Below are 23,167 nucleotides of genomic sequence, written 5' to 3' on the forward strand. Positions count from 1 at the left end.
TGATGAGCTCATCCGTGGATGCACAGAGAAAATGCCTTATTTTTCCCCAATTTCTGGTTGTTGTCTCCTCACGTGGGGGTTCGTGCTCTCTGATTGGCTCAAAGTCAAGTTGTTGGCCACTGACGAGCATTGCGATTTTACAAGTACAAATCGCTAGGTTCGTCACTACCGGGTCGGCAATCGTCAGGTACCGCTTTTGTTCTAGGCAGAGAAGGAACGATCTCCCACTGTGATAAGTACCTACCGGCAGTCTATCGGCAGTAAGATTGTCAGTGTGTTTCATGCTTCATTTCCTTTCTCTCTTATTCCCTTGCTGTTTCTTATTCCCTTTCTGTCTTTTGTAAAACATTTCTCTCCATGCCCCCTTCTCTCCGTGTGTCTACTCTCTGCCTGTCACTCAGTTGTTGTTCTGTCTTCCCTTTTCCCTTGTTTTCTCTCTCTATCTCAACCCTTTTTATAATGCAGCAAAAACCACTGAACTAAAAGTAGTTTAGTTTCACTTTCCTCCGAAAACACTTATTTTCTCTGAACAGAAGAGTCTTAGACCCCTGTGTCACTCGGGAGCCCGAAAGCTCTCCTTTCTCTCTCCTTTCTCTGAAGCAGAGACCCCCCTTGAATTACTTTGAAGCCTGTACACATGCACGCATGGATGTACGCACACACACATGCACACACACACCCTGGCATGTCTTTTTCCTTTGAAGACATGGGCCCAAATATCCCTTTCCCCATCATCATGGGACAAAAAGCAAAGGTATGGGGTCTCTATCTGTGTGTGTGTGTTAATATCTACCAAAAACAGGTTTTTGAGCAAGCATCTCCATGTGCCTTGACTGCAGAAGCCATCACAGAGGGAGGGAGAAGAGGAGAATAGGGGCAGAAGGAGGAGAGGGGAACAGAAGAGAAGGATATGGGGATTTGGGGAAATGAGATAAAGGAGAGATCAAAAAAGAGAAGAAACAGAAATACAAAAAGCGAGAAAAGGGGTAGAGATGATGGAGAAAAAAGAAGAGAGGAGAAGAGAGGAGAGGACCGGAAAATAAGAAAGGAAGAGAAGAGGATGAAAGGAAAGGGGGTAGAGCAAATGAGGACAGGAAAAGAGAAGAGAAAGGAATTGAAAGGAACAGAAGAGTAGAAAGGAGATAGACTGTTCTCTCTGCAACCGCACGGCAAGCGGTACCGGACCGCCAAGTCTAGGTCCAAGAGGCTTCTAAACAGCTTCTACCCCCAAGCCATAAGACTCCTGAACAGCTAATCAAATGGCAACCCAGACTATCCCCCCACCCCCCACCCCGCTGCTACTCTCTGTTATCATCTATGCACAGCCACTTTAATAACCCTACCTAGGAGAAAAGAGAACAGAAGAGAAAAGAGCAGAAAAATAGAAGAGAAGAGAGGAGAGAACCCACTGGGCAAAGACATCTTTACATTGATGACTTTTAAAAAATCCAATCAGTTTTCAACATTGATTCAACATCATCACATTGAATTGTTTGGTTGAAATTGCGTGGAAACAATGTTGATTCAACCAGTTTTTTCCCAAGAGACCAGAACTGAAAAGAAGAGGATTTGACAGAAGAAAATAGAAGATAAGTGAAGTCAAGAGAAGAGAGGACTATGTGGTCCTACCTGCCAGAAGATGTTATCGATGGTGCTTCCTCGGAAACCTTCTCTGGTCTCAGCCGACAGAAGTTTGGGTCCCAGTATCGTCACAAACTCTTCAAAGTCCACCTGGCCATCACCTACACACACACACACACACACACACACACACACACACACACACACACACACACAGTCTTGTAGACCACCGGTCCCCAACCCCCGGGCACATTCTCTACCGGGCCGCACGGAAAGGATACATTCATTTTAAATTGTTTTAATCGGTTAAATAAAATAATAATTATATACAATTATAGACTATTTGTGCAGTAATTACATTGAACTTGGTGCAGTCTGTTGGTTCTTTTCTCACCACTCTAATATCTATGTCACGCCAACAACAGTTTACAGATTTTGAACTTGAGTAATGAGTTCATCACGGTCTGTGTGAGCTGTGTTGCCCGCCAACTTTGGACTAGCTAGCTACGTTAGCTGACATGAATAAAAACAAACAAACGTTGCTGGAGAGATTCATCGGAAGGGGTAAGAGAGTTCAAAGGCCCAACGACGATGTCGATAATACAGAGACAACATACCGAGACTGCAAAAAAAGAAAGCCTCATTCAATAGAAAATATGATGAGTCCTACCTAAAATATGGCTTTATTGCGACATGTGACGCATGCTCCTAGCCCCCTGTGCGTAGTATGTGGAGATAGGCCATCTAACGAGGCAATGAAGCCCTCAAAATTGCTTTGGCACATCGAATCCAAGCACCCTGCACTTAAAGACAAACCTGTTGAATTCTTTGAACAAAGAAAACATGAACAAGAAGGACAGAAGCAAGTCTTGAAAGCCACCGCATTAACAAACGTGGCTGCACTAAGGGCGTCATACTTAGTGGCTAGCCGTATTGCTAAGACCAAGAAGCCTTTCACTATTGGCGAGGAGTTGATTCTACCTGCTGCTAAGGAAATTTGCTGTGAACTCTTAGGATAGGCTGCAGCTAAAAAGATAGCACAGGTTCCTCTTTCGGCTACCACCGTCACTAGGCGAATTGATGAAATAGCGGAGGACGTTGAGGCACAATTGTTAGAGGCTTAAAACCTCTTAAGGATCGGCCCCCTTTTTTCAATTTTTTCCTTAAATGACATGCCCAAATCTAACTGCTTGTAGCTCAGGCCCTGAAGCAAGCACATGCATAAAATCAAGGCTGAATATCCTGATAGCCACAAAAGCACTGAACACGTTGCTTCCATTTCCAACATCCTATCTCTGGGTTTTCCACAATGACGACAAGAAAAACGAAATCACGGAGTAGACTGGACATAAGGAACACCTGAAGTGTGTCACTGTCCCATCACCCCTAGATGGGACCGTCTTGTTGCTGGGAAACAAGGTCAAGGCTCCCTCTGATTCAGCGACATGGTGAGTTGCAATGTTTTTATTACATGGTCATTAGAGAAAAATATGAACTTGATGTTTTTATAATATCATCAAGTTAGACCTACAAAAAGCGTCTATACTAAACTTAAAGGCCTAATCGATATTCCGGTTGAGTCGTGACCCACCGATGGCCGGTCCGGGAAAATATTGTTTATATGAGACCGGTCCGTGGTGCAAAAAAGGTTGGGGACCACTGTTGTAGAGCTAACCTTGTGGGGACACACACATAGAATTGTCTGGATTGATAAAACGATACTGGCACTAAGACCGCAATTGTAAAAACATCAACACTATGAAATAACACATATGGAATCATGTAGTAACCAGAAAAGTGTAAAAAAAAATCTAAATACATTTTAGATTCTTCAAAAAGCCACCCTTTGCCTTGATGACTGCTTTGCACACTCTTGAATTTCTCTCAACCAGCTTCACCTGGAATGCTTTTCAAACAGTCTTGAAGGAGTTTCCACATATGTGACCCGTTTCAGGAAGCTAGGCATATGTCGGGGGTCACTACTTCACAGGAGACTCTTTTGAACGTAAACTTTTTTTAATCAAAATGCGTTTGTTGACAGAAATGCCTTCTCAAACATATGAATAACAAACTTGTATGTCATCTGTAAATATGAATACAATTATTAAATTACGAGCCTAGTTGATTTAGCCACAGAAAAATACAGCAAAATTCCAGCTAGCCATGATTGGCTAAGATAATGAGTGGGCTGGACATGCTGAGATATGAGTTTGGATTGGTCTGCCATATAGCACGCTTCTGACTATTTGAGCTGGTCAGTATGTGTTGGTAATCCTGTCTAATGCAGCTTTAAATAAATGTATTGTGTAGTAAAAATGCATAAGTGTTGCTCACCACTTTCAGGAGGGCCGAGTTCAGTGGAATTAGAGTATGATAGCTAAGGAGTCTCCGGATTACATCTTCAAACTAAGGGCAACCATGGCATCTGTGACAGGAGACGCGTCCATCTATGATGTATACGGGTAAGAAAGTGGTTTCATTTCAAGTTAAAGTTAATTGTTAGCTAGCTAATGTTTGCTGGCTGGCTCGCTAGCTAACGTTATGTGTATGATAACGTTACATGCTTGGCTAGCTAACATTGATCCTGGTTGGTTAGCTACCTGCAGATTCATGCAGGGTAGTAACGTCAGGAGTTGGGATTATGGTTCATTGTTTAGCTAGCTAGCTACATGTCTTAAGAAAAGACTCCACTATGTAAGTAACCATTTTGGGTGCATTCGTAAATTCAGTCTGTCCAACACTCCAATTTCAGAGCACTCGTCTGAGTGTGCCAGAGTGCAGAATAACTGATTCATTTACGAGCACTCAACACCAGTTGAACATGGCCGGTGTCAGTAAATGTTGGCAAAAAAGCGTAATTAAATTGTTGCCAGCAAAACAGTTACAGTGACCAACGCTCTGGATAACTTGAAAACAGCCTAACCAGCTCTGCTAGGGTGAGTAAAATGGTCAGAGTGGGGTGTTCTCTCATTATGTGTCTGGAAGTAGCTAGAAAACTAGCCAATGTTAGCCAGTTAGCTTGGGTGCTTGACTGCCGTTGTGAGGTCAGAATGTTTGGATCTACCCTACTCATCGGCCAGAGCGTCCAGTATGCACTCTGAATTTACGAACGGACAATCTGACAGCACAGTTGCAGTCACCAACGCTCTGGATAACATAACAGCCTAACCAGCTCTGCTAGGGCGAGTAATGTTCAGTGAGCTGTTCTCTCATTTGTGTCTGGAAGTAGCTAACAAGTTAGCTTCAGTGCTTGACTGCTATTTTATTATTATTATTATGAACCAATAAAATACAAAAACAGAAATATACAAACAATAGTACATAAACCAAATGGACAGGGACATTACATATCGAGATACGTTTTCAATTCGTTAAAAAGTTTTATGGTACGTATTGCTTTTTTGTTTTTACTCTTACTGATCATTTCAAAATATTTTTTAAATTCTATCTTAAACAGTGTAAAGAGGGGTTTGTTCTCCGCCCACTTAATTTTATGGATAAATAATCTGCCATGAAAAATAAACAAGTTAACAATTACAGTTAAATTGTGGTCCATATAATATGGATAAAACAAATGGTCAAGAGTCTCTGAGTCACAACCACAAAATACACATTTGTTATCAATAGCTATTTTGAATCAAATCTCATCAAATTTTATTTGTCACATGCACCAAATACAACAGGGGTAGACCTTACAATGCTTACTTACAATGCTTACTTAGACCTTGAAATGCTTACTTACAAGCCCTTAACCAACAATGCAGTTTTAAGAAAATATCTAAAAAAAAGTAAGAAATAAAAGTAACAAATAATTAAAGAGCAGCAGTAAAATAACAATAGCGAGGCAATATACAGGGGGTACCGGTACAGAGTCAATGTGCAGGGGCGCATTGTTATTTTTTACTGCTGCTCTATAATTATTTGTTACTTTTATTTCTTACTTTTTTTAGGTATTTTCTTAAAACTGCATTGTTGGTTAAGGGCTTGTAAGTAGACAAGTCTGGTTCATCCTTGGGAGCAATTTTCAAATGCCTGAAGGTACCACGTTCATTTGTACAAACAATAGTACGCAGGTATAAACACCATGGGACCACACAGCCATCATACCGTTCAGGAAGGAGACACGTTCTGTCTCCTAGAGATGCACGTACTATGGTGCGAAAAGTGCAAATCAATCCCAGAACAACAGCAAAGGACCTTGTGAAGATGCTGGAGGAAACAGGTACAAAATTATCTATATCCACAGTAAAACGAGTCCTATATCGACATAACCTGAAAGGCCGCTCAGCAAGGAACAAGCCACTGCTCCAAAACCGCCATCAAAAAGCCAGACTACGGTTTGCAACTGCACATGGGGACAAAGATCGTACTTTTTGCAGAAATGTCCTCTGGTCTGATGAAACAAAAAATAGAACTGTTTGGCCATAATGACCATCGTTATGTTTGGAGGAAAAAAGGCGGAGGCTTGCAAGCCGAAGAACACCATCCCAACCATGAAGCACAGGGTGGCAGCATCATGTTTTAGGTGTGCTTTGCTGCAGGAGGGACTGATGCACTTAACAAAATAGATGGCATCATGAGATAGGAAAATTATGTGGATATATTGAAGCAACATCTCAAGACATCAGTCAGGAAGTTAAAACTTACTCACAAATGGGTCTTCCAAATGGACAATGACCCCAAGCATACTTCTAAAGTTGTGGCAAAATGGCTTAAGGACAAGTTTTGGAGTGGCCATCACAAAGCCCTGACCTCATTCCTCTAGAAAATTTGTGGGCAGAACTGAAAAGCGTGTGCAAGCAAGGAGGCCTACAAACCTGACTTATTTACTCCAGCTCTGTCAGGAGGAATGGACCATAATTCACCCAACTTTTTGTGGGAAATGTGTAGAAGGCTACCTGAAACATTTGACCGAAGTTAAACAATTTAAAGGCAATGCTACCAAATACTAATTGAATGTATGTAAACTACTGACCCACTGGGAATGTGATGAAATAAATAAAAGCTGAAATAAATCACTCTTTCTACTATTATTCTGACATTTCACAATCTTAAAATAAAGTGGTGATCCTAACTGACCTAAGACAGGGACATTTTTACTAGAATTAAATGTCAGGAATTGTGAAAACTGAGTTTAAATGTATTTGGCTATTGTGTATGTAAACTTCTGACTTCAACTGCAGGTGGAGTTATTAAAGTGACTATGCATAGATAAAAACAGAAAGTAGCAGCAGCGAAGAAGGGGGGGGGGGGGGCAATGCAAATAGTCTGGGTAGCCATTTGATTAGATGTTCAGGAGTCTTATGGCTTGGGGTAGAAAGCTGTTTAGAAGCCTCTTGGACCTAGACTTGGCGCTCTTGTACTGCTTGCCGTGCGGTAGCAGATAGAACAGTCTATGACTAGGGTGGCTTGACTCTTTGACAATTTTTAGGACCTTCCTCTGACACTGCCTTGTATAGAGGTCCTGGATGGCAGGAAGCTTGGCCCCGGTGATGTACTGGGCTGTATGAACTACCCTCTGTCATGCCTTGAGGTCGGAGGCCGAGCAGTTGCTATACCAGGCAGTGATGCAACCCGTCAGGATGCTCTCGATGGTGCAGCTGTAGAACCTTTTGAGGATCTGAGGACCCATTCCAAATCTTTTCAGTCTCTGTGTATAATAAACGTCTTTACAGCGATGCTTGACTGCTGTTAGCACAGAACGCTCGTATCAACCCTTAAAGAGATGGGTGGGGCTAAAGCCAAAACTAAAACATTCAAAGGCCATTTTCTCAAAAGTGAGTTTACAAGTTTCTGAACTTTAAAAGCAAAATGACTTTCCCCATTGTTCCTCAAATGCAGTGCATGATATACCATTTTGTAGCTCTGAGTCTCTACTTCTATCCAATGAAAAAAAAAAAACACAATTTCAAATTTTGCTGCATAAGATTGATTTGAACCGGTCGGTCACATATGCTGAGCACTTGTTGGCTGCTTTTCCTTCACTCTTCGGTCCAACTCATCCGAAACCATCTCAATTGGATTGAGGTCGGGGTTATTGTGGATGCCAGGTCATCTGATGCAGCACTCCATCACTCTCCTTCTTGGGCAAATAGTCCTTACACATCCTGGACGTGTGTTTTGGGTCATTATCCTGTTGAAAAACAAATGATAGTCCTACTAAGCGCAAACCAGATGGGATGGCTCATCGCTGCAGAATGCTGTGGTAGCCATGCTGGTTAAGCTTGCCTTGAATTCTAAATAAATCACTGACAGTGTCAACAGCAAAGCACCCCCACACCATCATACCTCCTCCTCCATGCTTCATGGTGGGAACCACACATAAGGAGAGATCATCCGTTCACCTACTCTGCGTCTCACAAAGACACAGCGGTTGGAACAAAAAAATCTCACATTTAGACTCATCAGACGAAAGGACAGATTTCCACCGTTCTAATGTCCATTGCTCGTGTTTCTTGGCCCAAGCAAGTCTCTTCTTCTTATTTGTGTCCTTTATTAGGGGTTTCTTTTGCAGCAGTTCGACCATGAAGGCCTGATTCACACAGTCTACTCTGAACAGTTGATGTTGAGATGTGTCTGTTACTTGAACTCCTTGAAGCATTTATTTGGGCTGCAATCTGAGGCTGGTAACTCTAAAGAACTTATCCTCTGCATCAGAGTTAACTCTGGGTCTTCCTTTCCTTTGAAGGTCCTCATGAGAGCCAGTTTCATCATAGCGCTTGATGGTTTTTACGACTGCACTTGAAGAAACATTCAAAGTTCTTGAAATTTTCCGGATTGACTGACCTTCATGTCTTAAAGTAATGATGTACTGTCGTTTCTCTTTGCTTATTTGAGCTGTTCTTGCCATAATATGGACTTCGTCTTTTACCAAATAGGGCTATCTTCTGTATACCACCCCTACCTTGTCACAACTGATTGGCTCAAATGCATTAAGAAGGAAAGAAATTCCACAAATTAACTTTTAACAAGGCACACTTGTTAATTGAAAGGCATTACAGGTGACAACCTCATGAAGCTGGTTGTGAGAGTGCCAAGAGTGTACAAAGCTGTCATCAAGTCAAAGGGTGGCTACTTTGAAGAATCTCAAGTATAAAATATATTTTAATTTGTTTAACACTTTTTTGGTTATGACATGATTCCATATGTGTTATTTCATAGTTTTGATTTCTTCACTATTATTCTACAATGTAGAAAATAGTAAAAATAAAGAAAAACTCTGGAATGAGTAGGTGTGTCCAAACGTTTGACTGGTACTGTAATCAAATGACTATTTGCATTGACCCCCTGTTTTATTACGCTGCTGCTACTCGCTGTTCATTATCTATGCATAGACACTTTACCCCTACCTACATGTACATATTACCTCAATTACCTCGACTAACTTGTACCCCCGCATATTTACTTGGTACCGGTGCCCCCTGTATATAGCCTTGTTGTTGTTATTTATTGTGCTACTTTTTTTTAAATTCAGTTTATTTAGTAAATATTTTCTTAACTGTTTTACATTTTTTTAAACTGCATTGTTGGTTAAGGGCATGTAAAGTAAGCATTTCACAGTAAGGTCTACACTTGTTGTATTTGGCGCATGTGACAAATAAAATGTAATTTGACTCACACACACACATACACACACACACACACACACATAGATTTGCCTTTCAGAGAGCAACCTGTGTGTGTGTGTGTGTGTGTGTGTGTTTGTGTGTGTGTGTGTGTGTGTTCAGGGTCGGCCTTAGCTTTTTGGGGTCCCGTTTTTTTTACCATAGGGCAGAGAGAAGAATTTGCAGTTTTACAGCTAATTTCCTGCAATTCTACACATTTTGCCAATACTTTTTCCATGTTAATTATATCTGAGTGAGAGTGACTAACAAAATCAATGAGGAACCCCTGGATGTCAGGACCCCTGGGCACCTGCTCTGAGTGCCCGGTCGGTATTTGACCATGATAGCTGGCTATATTAACTTACCAATCAAAAAATTGTTAGCTGACATGCTAATTGAGTGACTATCGGTGACTGACATAACAAGAGAAAAACTGCAGATGGTCAACCAAATTTCTAAATTGCACCTTGTGCATTCTACTATTATAACTCTCAACAGTAAGTTGAGACCACGACTGTGTTCCTAAACTCCCCCTAGCAGTCGGGGGCCCTAAGCAAATGCTGATGTTGCTTATGCCTGGAGCCGTCCCTATGTGTGTGTGTGTGTGTGTGTGCGTGCATGCGAGTGCGTGCGTGCGCACACAGTCACCCGCAAAGCATTTTGTCAAAGCTGTTTAATGCAGAGTGGTTTACACAGAGAACCTGGTATATAGGGTGAATGCAAACACAGACACAGTGTACATACAGCATGAACCCACTCTCCCACACTGCTGAGACTTGGAGGTGTAATTGATTCATTAACCTTGGAAAAATCAGTTTAGGAAATCACAGACTAAGACTTTCAGTGTGTGTGCCTATGAAAAGTATAGGCCAATGTGTGTGTGTGTCTTTCATTCTTATGTCTCACCGTCCATGTCCAGTCTCTGCATGATGATGGCCAGCTCCACCTCGCTAGGCATGTATCCCAGGGACCTCATAGCCATGCCCAGTTCCTGCTTAGAGATGAACCCGTTCCCATCCCGGTCCAGCACCCGGAACGCCTGCCGGATCTCTGCACAGGGACACACATACACTGGGTGTACAAAAAAATGTATGACACCTGTCCTTTCCATGACATAGACTGACCAGGTGAATCCAGGTGAAAGCTATGATCCCTTATTGATGTCACTTGTTAAATCCACTTCAATCAGTGTGAAATGGAAGAGACAGATTAAAAAGGTATTTTTAAGCCTTGAGACAATTGAGACATGGATTGTGTATGTGTGCCGTTCAGAGGGTGAATGGGAAAAATGTAAGTGCCTTTGAACGGGGTATGGTAGGAGGTGCCAGGCGCACCGGTTTGTGTCAAGAACCAGGGGCACAACTTTCACTGGGGACGGGGGGGACATGTCCTCCCCACATTCTAAAATTGCATTTCCCCCCCAGTTTTATAATTGGATTGTGATAATAAACGAGGCAACAGTGTGCTTTAGGACCATGCGGATGCCTCTGAACATTGGGTAGGCTGTTTGGAGTGTTTATGGACTGGATAAAAAAAATATTTAAATAATATAATAATTATGTCTCTTCCACCTCTAAAACCAAAGTTGCGCCACTTCAAGAACTGCAACGCTGCTAGGTTTTTCACACTCAACATTTTCCTGTGTGTATAAAGAATGGTCCACCACCCAAAGGACATCCAGCCAACTTGACACAACTGTGGGAAGCATTGGAGTCAACATGGGCCAGTATCCTTATGGAAAGCTTTCAACACCTTGTAGGGTCCATGCCCCAACGAATTGAGGCTGTTCTAAACGCAAAAGGGGAAGGGTGCAACTCAATATTAGGAAGGTGTCCTTAATGTTTTGTACACTCAGTGTCCCCATGCATGAACACAGGAAAACACCTATGCATGTACGCACGTATGTACATAAACACTCACACGCACACACACATATGCAATCAAACATTAATTCAAGTCATTATGTGATTACTGGCTCTGTTCATTTTGTCTTCTTGCCTTCCAATTTCATTACCTGCTTCTCGCTCTCTCTCTCAGTCTATCTTCCGTTTGCTGCTTCTCATTACTCCTCATTACGGTGCGATAGGTAGCCTAGCGGTCAGAGAGTTGGGCCAGTAACTGAAGGGTTGCTATATCGAATCCCCGAGTTGACAAGGTAAACATCTGTCGTTCTGCTCCTGAACAAGGCAGTGAACCCACTGTTCCTAGGCCATCATTGTAAATAAGAATTTGTTCCTAACCTGTTATGGCTAGGGGGCAGTATTTTCACGGCTGGATAAAAAACATACCCGATTTAATCTGGTTACTACTCCTGCCCAGTAACTAGAATATGCATATAATTATTGGCTTTGGATAGAAAACACTCCAAAGTTTCTAAAACTGTTTGAATGGTGTCTGTGAATATAACAGAACTCAAATGGCAGGTCAAAACCTGAGAGATTCCTTTACAGGAAGTGGCCTGTCTGACCATTTATTGTCTTTCTTTGACATCTCATTCCATTACAAAGGATCTCTGCGGTAACGTGACACTTCCCACGGCTCCAATAGGCTCTCAGAGCCCGGGAAAAATCTCAATGTCGTCATTCCAGCCCCAGGCTGAAACACATTATCGCCTTTCTCAAGTGGCCGATCAAGGGACTGTGGGCTTAGGCGCGTGCACTGGCCGCCCCCGTCTTTGTGATTTTTCCTCTGTTTACCGAAAAGGAGATTCCCGGTTGGAATATTATCGCTTTTTTACGAGATAAATTGCATAAAAATTGATTTTAAACAGCGGTTGACATGCTTCGAAGTACGGTAATGGAATATTTAGAATTTTTTTGTCACGAATTGCGCCATGCGTGCGACCGTGATTTACCATTTCGGATAGTTTCTGGAACGCACGTACAAAACGCTGCTATTTGGATATAACGATGGATTATTTTGGACCAAACCAACATTTGTTATTGAAGTAGCAGTCCTGGGAGTGCATTCTGACGAAGACAACAAAAGGTAATCAAACTTTTGTAATAGTAAATCTGATTTTGGTGAAGGCTAAACTTGCCGGGTGTCTAAATAGCTAGCCCGTGATGGCTGGGCTATGTACTTAGAATATTGCAAAATGTGCTTTCACCAAAAAGCTATTTTAAAATCGGACATATCGAGTGCATAGAGGAGTTCTGTATCTATAATTCTTAAAATAATTGTTATGCTTTTTGTGAACGTTTATCGTGAGTAATTTAGTAAATTGTTAGTAAATTCCCCGGAAGTTTGCGGGGGGTATGCTAGTTCTGAACGTCACATGCTAATGTAAAAAAGGTGTTTTTTGATATAAATATGAACTTGATTGAACAAAACATGCATGTATTGTATAACAATGTCCTAGGTGTGTCATCTGATGAAGATCATCAAAGGTTAGTGCTGCATTTAGCTGTCTTCTGGGTTTTTGTGACATTATATGCTAGCTTGAAAAATGGGTGTCTGATTATTTCTGTCTGGGTACTCTGCTGACATAATCTAATGTTTTGCTTTCGCTGTAAAGCCTTTTTGAAATCGGACAGTGTGGTTAGATAAAGGAGAGTCTTGTCTTTAAAATGCTGTGAAATAGTCATATGTTTGAAAAATTGAAGTTTTTGTATTTTTGAGGAATTTGTAATTCGCGCCACGCCTATCATTGGATATTGGAGCAGGTGTTCCGTTAGCGGAACATCTAGATGTAAGAGGTTAACTGACTTGCCTAGTTAAATAAAGGGGAAAAAAGACAGGAGGAATGGAGGAAAATAACTTTAACAGCCATATTTGCCCTACAGCTTCATTCCTGCATTCACCACACAATCAACATGAACCAATCAGACATGATACAATGATAAGTCTCAACAACAGACAATCAGACATGAGACAGCGATAAGCCTAATATTGACAGGAAGTATTTTTTACTACCGAAGCATTTGTGTTTAACTCCCTTTGCTGAGATGCTCCTTTTCTTCGTTCTCTGTATCCATCTCTCTCTCTCTCTCTCTCTCTCTCTCTCTCTCTCTCTCTCTCTCTCTCTCTCTCTCCCATTCTCTCCATTTCCGTCTCTCCTTCTCCTCTCCTGCCCCCCCCCCCTTCTCAGTCTTTCTGTCGCTTCCTCCTCTTCCCACCTCTCTCTGTTGTGGTTTATTTCAGTAACTTACTGTATTTAGCTAACCCATGGGGGAGACAAACTCCTTTCAGAGGGAACACTTCTACATGCAACACTTACAGCTTTTCCACAGACTCCTCTCAGTTAAACCACTTCATGTAGAGCCACCTATGGCTCTGGTCGAAAGTACTGCACTATGTAGGGAAGTCAACTCTACCCAGCAAACAGGGGACATCCTAAGGACTTTAGGCGACTTTCCCATTAGTTCCTTTTTTAGGGTTTTGGTGAGACGTTATCCCACTGATGTTCTGAGAACATTTTAGGAACATTAAAACACCTTGGGACCACGAGGACATTTAGTACAGGTCCTAGTTTGGTCGCAGAATAAGGCTATAATAAGATACACTACATGGCAAAAAGTATGTGGACACTTGCTCATCAAACATCTCATTCCAAAATCATGGGCAATAATATGGAATTGGTCCCCCTTTTAATGCTATAACAGCCTCCACTCTTCCGGGAAGGCTTCCAGCCTCCACTCTTCTGTCCGTTGGAATGCCAGATGGAGAAGCGTGATTCATCACTTCAGAGAACGCATTTCCACTGCTCCAGAGTCTAATGGCGACAAGTTTTACACCACTCCAGCCGACGCTTGGTATTGCGCATGGTGATTTTAGGCTTTTGTGCGGCTGCCCGGCCATGGAAATCCATTTCATGACGCTCCTGACTAACAGTTCTTGTGCTGACGTTGCTTCCAGAGGCAGTTTGGAACTCGGTAGTGAGTGTTGCAACCAAGGACAGATGATTTTTACACATTATGCGCATCAGCTCTTGTGTTCTGTGAGCTTATGTGGCCTACCACTTCGCTATTGTTGTTTCTAGAGTTTCTACTTCACAATAACAGCACTTACAGTTGACCCGGGCAGCTCTACCAGGACACGTTGAAAGTCACCGAGCTCTTCAGTACAGGCCATTCTACTGCCAGTGTTTGTCTATGGAGATTGCATGGCTGTGTGCCCGCATATATACACCTGTCAGCAACGGATGTGGCTGAAAAACCTGAATCCACTAATTTGGACATGTAGTGGATCATATATTAAGCATTAATCTTTTAAAACAGACATTGAACTTGAACCCTGTAGGAATCCTTGAACTAGCTGTCGGACAGGTTTTTGTATAGAGACCTCAGTGTAACTACATAACATTTCCTGTCTCCTTATGTTACGGGGTGAAAACGGGCATGGGCACACAAATCCCCAAAAATGTATAAGATTGTAAAATCTAATGCTTCTTATTCAAAGAGTCACCTTACCTTCATACTTAAAACTTATATCGATACTGTCATTAATGTGGTTCTTCAATGATTATACATAATACTTGTTGGATGTGCACGGCGCTGAGCTGTTTAGGGACAGACGTTCCGCTAGCAGAACGCCTCACCAATATCCAATGGTATAGAGTGGCGCGAATTACAAATACCTCAAAAATGCAAAAACTTCAATTTTTCAAACATATGACTATTTTACACCATTTTAAAGACAAGACTCTCCTTTATCTAACCACATTGTCCGATTTCAAAAAGGCTTTACAACGAAAGCAAAACATTAGATTATGTCAGGAGAGTACCCAGCCAGAAATAATCACACACATTTTTCAAGCTAGCATATATGTCACAAAAACCAAAACCACAGCTAAATGCAGCACTAACCTTTGATGATCTTCATCAGATGACACTCCTAGGACATTATGTTATACAATACATGCATGTTTTGTTCAATCAAGTTCATATTTATATAAAAAAACAGCTTTTTACATTAGCATGTTTTGTTCAGAACTAGCATACCCACCAAAAACTTGCGGTGAATGTACTAAATTACTCACGATAAACGTTGACAAAAAACAAAACAATTATTTTAAGAATTATAGATACAGAACTCCTTTATGCAATCGCGGTGTCCGATTTTAAAATAGCTTTTCGGTGAAAGCACTTTTGCAATATTCTGAGTAGATAGCCCGGCCATCATGGCTAGCTATTCTGACACCCACCAAGTTTGGCACTCACCAAACTCAGATTTACTATAAGAAAAATTGGATTACCTTTGCTGTTCTTCGTCAGAATGCACTCCCAGGACTTCTACTTCAACAACCAATGTTGTTTTGGTTCCAAATAATCCATAGTTATATCCAAATAGCTCCGTTTTGTTTGTGCGTTCAAGTCACTATCCGAAGGGTGACGCCCCGGCGCGTTTTGTGACAAAAAAATTCAAAATATTCCATTACCGTACTTCGAAGCATGTCAAACGCTGTTTAAAATCAATTTTTATGTGATTTTTCTCGTAAAATAGCGATAATATTCCAACCGTGAGACGTTGTATCCGTTCAAACACTGAAAGTAAAACATGGAGTCGTCACACGCACGCGCACGCCAGTGCCATTGTTCTCAGAAGTACCACTCTCCAAAACCCCTGCTGTTTTTCACCCAGAGACTGCAGAGTTATCATTCAACGTTCTGGCGCCTTCTGAGAGCCAATGAAAGCCTTAGAAAATGTCACGTTACAGCAGAGATCCTGTATTTTCGATAAAGAGGCTATAGAAGGACAAGAAATGGTCAGACAGGGCACTTCCCATATAGAATCTTCTCAGGTTTTGGCCTGCCATATGAGTTCTGTTATACTCACAGACACCATTCAAACAGTTTTAGAAACTTTAGGGTGTTTTCTATCCAAATCTACTAATTATATGCAAATTCTAGGTTCTGGGCAGGAGTAATAACCAGATTAAATCGGGTACGTTTTTTTATCCGGCCGTGAAAATACTGCCCCCTATCCCTAACAGGTTTTAATGACACCATGATATTTTCACATATCATCATCTGATCCAGGAAGGCATTTTCTGAATGACAGTCAAGTGACTAACAGCTGTTGTGATAGCGCATGCAATTCAACAACAGCCCAGTGCTGGAAAAGGTTTTCATGAGGAATGTCCAGAATATTTGGGGGTCTCATTCATTATGCTGGTGAAGACAGTTGTGCCTGGAACCACCTTGGATCTAATATCTAGTGAATTAGTGTTGATCATCTGCTGTTGTCTGCTTGATTTACAGCAGGGTCTCGTTAGATTTAACACAGAAAAGCATCAAGGTAATGAGTTCATGTTTTCGCATGTCTTTGTGCCTCGGATTAGACACCGAGTCTACCGTTTGCAATTCCGTAGGATAGATTATCAATGCATTAGCAAGGCCCAAAAAATGCATTATTCTTAAACTGTTAATGGGTGGGTCCTATATTAGTACCTACAGTTGAAGTCGGAAGTTTACATACACCTTAGCCAAATACATTTAAACTTAGTTTTTCACAATTCCTGACATTTAATCCTAGTAAAAATTCCGTCTTTGGTCAGTTAGGATCACCACTTTATTTTAAGAAAGTGAAATGTCAGAATAATAGTAGAGAGAATCATTTATTTCAGCTTTTATTGCTTTCATCACATTCCCAGTGAGTCAGAAGTTCACATACAATCAATTTGTATTTGGTAGCATTGCCTTGAAATTGCCATTGCCTCCCCGTTTTTCCTCCAAACATAATGATGGTTATTATGGCCAAACAGTTCTATTTTTGTTTCATCAGACCAGAGGACAATTTTTCTCAAAAAAATACAATCTTCGCCCCCATGTGCAGTTGCAAACTGTAGTCTGGCTATTTTATGGAGATTTTGTAGCAGTGCTGAGCGGCCTTTCAGGTTATGATGATATAGGACTCGTTTTACTGTGGATATAGATACTTTTATACCTGTTTCCTCCAGCATCTTCACAAGGTCCTTTGCTGTTGTTCTGGGATTGATTTGGGATTGATGTGCACTTTTCGCACCACAGTACGTTCACCTCTAGGAGACAGAACGCGTCTCCTTCCTGAGCGGTATGACGGCTGCGTGGTCCAATGGTGTTAATACTTGCGTACTATTGTTTGTACAGATGAACGTGGTATCTTCAGGCGTTTGGAAATTGCTCCCAAGGATGAACCAGACTTGTGGAGGTATATATAAAAAAAAAAATCTGAGGTCTTGGCTGATTTCTTTTGATTTTCCCATGATGTCAAGCAAAGAGGCACTGAATTTGAAGGTCGGCCTTGAAATACATCCACAGGTACACCTCCAATTGACTCAAATGATGTCAATTAGCCTATCAGAACTTCTAAAGCCGGGACATAGTTTTCTGGAATTTTCCAAGCTGTTTAAAGGCACAGTCAACTTAGTCTATGTAAACTTCTGACCCACTGGAATTGTGACACAGTGAATTATAAGTGAAATAATCTGCCTGTAAACAATTGTTGGAAAAATTACTTGTGTCATGCACAAAGTAGATGTCCTAACCGACTTGCCAAAACTATTGCTTGTTAATTAACAACAAATTTGTGGAGTGGTTGAAAAACAAGTTTCAATGACTCCAACCTAAGTGTATGTAAACTTCCGACTTCAACTGTATATGTACAATTACATAAATTACACAATTGTATACCTTTCAGGTCCTTGAAAATTACAAATAAGTGCTTGAAAAAGTCCCTGAAAGTCCTTGAATTTGACTTGCCAATGTCTGTATGAACCCTGCTTAACCTATTAAGGATCCAACCTTTTTTTTATTTTAAAATGTTTGCCTAAAATAACATACCCAAATCTAACTGCCTGTAGCTCAGGACCTGAAGCAAGGATATGCATATTCTTGATACCATTTGAAAGAAAACACTTTTAAGTTTGTGTAAATGTGAAATTAAAGCAGGAGAATATAACACATTAGATCTGGTAAAATATAATACAAAGAAAAAAATATGCATTTTTCAACATTATTATTTTTTCACTATCATCTTTGTAATGAAATAGAAAGGCCAGCCCAGGCACAATTTAGATTTTGGCCACTAGATGGCAGCAGTGAATGTGCAAAGTTTTAGACTGATCCAATGAACCATTGCATTTCTGTTCAAAATGTTGTATCAAGACTGCCCAAATGTGCCTAATTGGTTTATTAATACATTTTCAATTTCATAATTGTGCACTCTCTTCAAACAATAGCATGGTTTTCGTTCACTGTAATTGCTACCGTAATTTGGACAGTGCAGTTAGATTAACAAGAATTTAAGCTTTCTGCTCATATCAGATATGTCTATGTCCTGGGATTTTTTTGTTTGTTACTTACAACCTCATGCTAATCACATTAGCCTACATTAGCTCAACTGTCCTGCGGGGGGGACATCAATCCCGTAGAGGTTAAAGGATGTATAGTTCTAGGCCTTTGTTGTTGTATAGGTGGAGTTACGGGCCAATTTGCATATATTCCTCTAAATACACATGTGGAACTGCATAACAATTATTTTTAATGACATTTTAATTGCACATTGATTTATAGAAAGACCCACATGATTTATAGAAAGACCCACAAGTATTTTTGGAATTGTGGTTCAAAGTACCAATAGCAGAACAACAATGATCAAATGATAAATACATTTGCAGAATGTCTGGTCATTTGTTTTGCCTTTGTACCTGGATTGCATATCTTAGATCCACTTTTGCAAAACTTTAAATACAATTGTCATCAATAAATATCCTTTTTCACAACATTGTGGACATGCAGAGAATGAAGTTGGGTTACTTCTACTGAAGTAACTTTCTGGGTTAGTCATAAGTTATCATCTCCAACATTGTGACTTTCCATTACAGAGCTTTGCTTTGATGTGGGTTGAGACCTATACATTCATATTAGTTGTGTTCCTCCACTGTAGTGACCTTTCCTTATTTTTCAACAATTCAAATGTTTCTGTCAATGACGTATGGGATTTGATAGGAATGACGCAAAATCCAAGCTAGCTTCCGTTGACACTTTTTTTGGTGCACCGGGACCATTCACAGTCTAGCTCAACGCGGATTAGCAAATTTATCAATACTTTTTTGTCAAGGGAGGCCAGATACTCACTGGCTTCCCTTGCCTTCAATGCTATGGGCGGCAACAATGTCGTACTCGTTTCGACAAGACATCATCAAATAGATGGCCTATTGGTAGAGACACAGAGGGGCGCTGTTTCGCTCATTCGGATATTTTCTCCTTTTCTCCACATTCAGTCTCTTGCGAATTGGAGGAAAATGATGAAACAGAGACAAAATATATACTTTATGTTTTTGTATTTTTTATTAGTACATTTTTTGGGGAAGCCTGGCTTCCCTTGGCATCCATGAAAACACGCCACTGTCTGATTGTTGAGTGCTGGAAACTGTTCTGGGTTTTCATGAAGGTAAGCTTAAAGACTCCCTCTTTATCTCTCCCTTCCATATTTCCCATCTGTATCAATTCATCTTCAGAGCCATGGTATAGACAGAGCCCCACTTCTGTTTATTTCTCTGTTTGATATTCTCTGATTGAAACCCTTTTCCCCCCTCTCTCCCCTGTGTCTTTGTACTAATCCAGTCTCAGATGTCTCTTCCGCCTGTCTGCGGTGTCAGTTTTCAGAACGTTTGAGTTAAGTCACAACACCCATCTAAGCCTGTAAACCTCCCCATTTCAACAGATAACCACAGAGCTCCTCTCATTCTCTCTCCAAACAAAATGAGTGGGATTGACAGAGAGGCTTTCTCTCCTCTGTAGCAAAGTGATTTATCCGTATGCAGCACAAGAGAGAAGAAACATTATCTGCTGTTTCTGAAAGAGCTGCCTCACATTTAATGTAGTAACGAAAGTTCAATCAGTAAGTCTGGTCTGAATGGATAGTCATTTCATTAATCTAGTAAACTCTACAATTCTGTAATGCAGATGCAGGAATTCAGGAAACAAGTGCAGTTAGTGAGTTTAATGCCTAATGAGGCGCAGGTGTGCGTAATGAAGGTTGCCAGGTGTGCGTAATGATGGGTTTCCAGGACCAGTGGTTAGCAGACCGGCGATGTTGAGCACCAGAGAGGGGGAATGAGTGGTTGTGACAGAACCCTCTCCCTTGATGCGCGGCTCCAACCACAGGACAACGAGTAGCGGGCCAGTCCAGACGGCGAATGTATAAATCTCAGATGATGTTAGGATCTAGAATGTTGTCCACCGGAACCCAACACCGCTCCTCTGGACCATACCCCTCCCAGTCCACCAGGTACTGGAGCCGACTCCCACAACGTCTGGAGTTCAGGAGGAACCTGACGGCATGGACGGGACTACCCTCAATGTCAAGGGGAGGTGGAGGGGTGTCGTGGGGTACAGCATCAGCCAGGGGACCAGGAACCACCGGCCTGAGGAGGAAAATGTTAAAGAGGGTGAGATCCGGTAGTCATTGGAAAGCTGTAGTTGATAAGTTACCTCATTGACCCTCCAGAGGACTTTGAATGGCACCACAAACCGGGGGCCCAGCTTCTGGCAGGGCAGGAGGAGCGGGGATCACCAGGATGGAAAATGGGTGCCTCACTGCGGTGGTGGTCCACCTTCTCCCTCTGGCACTGGACGCGTGTTGGTGCCTCACGTGGGCAGCGTCCAAAACCTCTCCTGCATGCGGGAACCACTCATCCACCGCAGGGGCTTCGGTCTGGCTCAGGGTCCATGGAGCAAGGGCCGGCTGGTACCCCAGGACGCACTGGAAGCGAGACAACCCGGGCGTACTCCGCCCAGGGAAGAAATCGGGACCACTCCCTCTGCTGGTCCTGACAGTGACTCCAGGAGCTGGGGAGATTCCTGTGGATGATCCTCTCCATCTGCCCGTTGGACTGAGGACGGTACCCGAATGTGAGGCTGACCATGAGCCCCAGCTTCTCCATGAAGGCTCTCCATACAAGTCACGTGAAATGAGGACCACTGTCGGAGAGGATATCCTCCGGAAGGCCATAGTGCAGGAAGACCTGTTGAAACAGTGCCTCAGCAACCTGGAGAGTGGTATAGAGACCAGAGAGAGGGATAAAATAGCAGGCTTTGGAGAACCTGTCCACAACAACCATAAGAGTGGTGAAAGTATCAGACAGGGGAAGATCAGAAGAAAACAAAAATAAAATCTATCAATAGATGGGTCCAAGGCCGCTGAGACATGGGGAGGGTAAGGGGTTTCCCTTCTGGTACATTCCGGGGAGACTTGGTTTGGGCACATACGGAGCAGGAGTTGACGTTGGAGACGTCCTGTGTCAAGGCGGGCCACCAGTACTTAATGGAGTTGGATTGAGTGGTGCGGGTGATAGCTGGGTGTCCAGCGGCAAGGGATGTGTGCACCCAGGCCAAAAGCTGATCCCTTACCTCCACGGGAACGAAGGTGCGCTCCGGAGAATAGGTAGCCAGTGCGGGTTCCCTCTCCAGAGCCTGTCGGATGTCCAGATCTATGTCCCAGAACACGGGGGCAACGATTCGGGAGGGTAGCTAATGGGACCACTCAGGACAGGAACCTCTCCCGAATCATTGAGTTCGGACAGGGCATGGGTTTTGATGTTCATGAACCTGGGCGGTATGACAAGGTGAAGTTGATTCTAGTAAAGAAAAGTGCCCACCTTGCTTGCACAGGTTCAGCCACCTCCAAATTCCAATGGTCAGTGAGGATGAGAAACGGGCCCGTGGCGCCCCCCAACCAGTGTCTCCACTCTAATGCCAACTTCACCGCCAGGAGATCCCGATCACCATCATAGTTCCTCTCTACAGGGGACAGTTTTTTAGCGTAGTATGCAATTGGATACAGTTTTTGTGGACTACCTTGACATTGTGACAAGATGGCCCCCACGCCCACTTCTGAGGTGTCCACCTCCACCACAAAGGGCAGCGTAGGGTCTAGGTGTTTCAGCAACGGGGCGGAGGTGAAATGCCTCTTCAGCAGGCGGAAGGCCTCATCAGCTGCAGGATTCCACACCAACTGACGGGGACCACCTTTGAGGAGAGAGGTGAGAGGAGAGACGAAGGAGCTGAAGTTCCCGATGAAGCGTCTGTAAAAGTTGGCAAACCCCAAAAACCGTTGTAGTCCTTTTTTGGTGGTGGGACTGGCCATGACCTGACCGCATCTACCTTCCTTTCTTCCATAACCACTCGCTGTGGGCTGATCTGATATCCCAAGGAGACGACGACCTGATGGATCTGGCACTTCTCTGCTTTCACATACAGATGGGTCTCCAGCAGGCGCCCCAGGACTTCCCGGACATGGGCGATATGATCCTCCAAGATGGCCAAGTAGATCAGGATGTCGTCAATATACACAACCACCTGGCGCCAAAGCATGTCCCGAAAAACCTCATTCACGAATGCCTGGAACACCGACGTAGCATTGGCTAAACCATAAGGCATCATCAAGTACTCGTAGTGCCCAGATACCGGGCTGAAGGCCGTATTCCATTCATCCCCTTCCCGGATGCAGATCAGGCACTCTGCAGGTCCAGCTTGGTAAAAAAACTAGGCCCCGTGGAGCTGTTCAATGGTGGCTGGCACCAACGGAAAGGGGTAGCAGTACTTGGTGGTGATGGCATTGAGATCTCTAGTCAATACACGGACAAAGACCCTCCTCCTTCTTGGCCAGGATGAAGAAACCAGCCAACGCAGGGGAGGTGGATGGGCAGATGAAACCCAGTTGGAGAGCCTCCTGGATATACTCCTCCATAGCCTTGGTTTCAGCCACCAACGGGGTAGATGCGGCTGCACGGAGGCACAGAGTCTGTTAGCAGGTTGATGGCACAGTCCCAGGTGCGGGAGACAGGTGTCGCGAGTCTTGGAGAACCTCCCGGAGATCCTGATAAACCTCTGGGATGTCGGCCTGGAGGTCAACCTCAGGACTCTCAACCGACGTGGAACCACAAGGTAAGGGAAAGGAGTGTCTTCCTGCATCTCCTTGGCCAGGAGATGGCGTCATGGCATTGGAGCCACGGGAGGCCAAGGACGACTGTGTACAGGTGCATGGATGATGAGGAA

At 42.8% G+C, this 23,167-nt stretch overlaps 1 protein-coding gene across 1 annotated transcript in view; it reads right to left on the reverse strand.

The window, feature by feature from the left end:
* LOC106602910 (calcium-binding protein 8) overlaps positions 1–20,806 on the reverse strand; it is a 39,333-nt gene extending 18,527 nt beyond the window's left edge. Inside the window, exons 1-4 of the mRNA XM_082973800.1 lie at positions 20,763–20,806; positions 20,378–20,535; positions 10,092–10,235; positions 1,630–1,742 (exon numbers count right to left, since the gene is read on the reverse strand). Of these exons, the coding sequence (XP_082829926.1) occupies positions 1,630–1,742; positions 10,092–10,235; positions 20,378–20,535; positions 20,763–20,806 (459 nt within the window). The remainder of the gene's footprint in view (positions 1–1,629; positions 1,743–10,091; positions 10,236–20,377; positions 20,536–20,762) is intronic.
* Positions 20,807–23,167: the final 2,361 nt, after the last annotated feature.

The sequence above is a fragment of the Salmo salar genome, chromosome 04 (genome assembly GCF_965601325.2).
Source record: "Salmo salar chromosome 04, fSalSal1, whole genome shotgun sequence".
NCBI classification, from domain to species: Eukaryota; Metazoa; Chordata; class Actinopteri; order Salmoniformes; family Salmonidae; genus Salmo; species Salmo salar.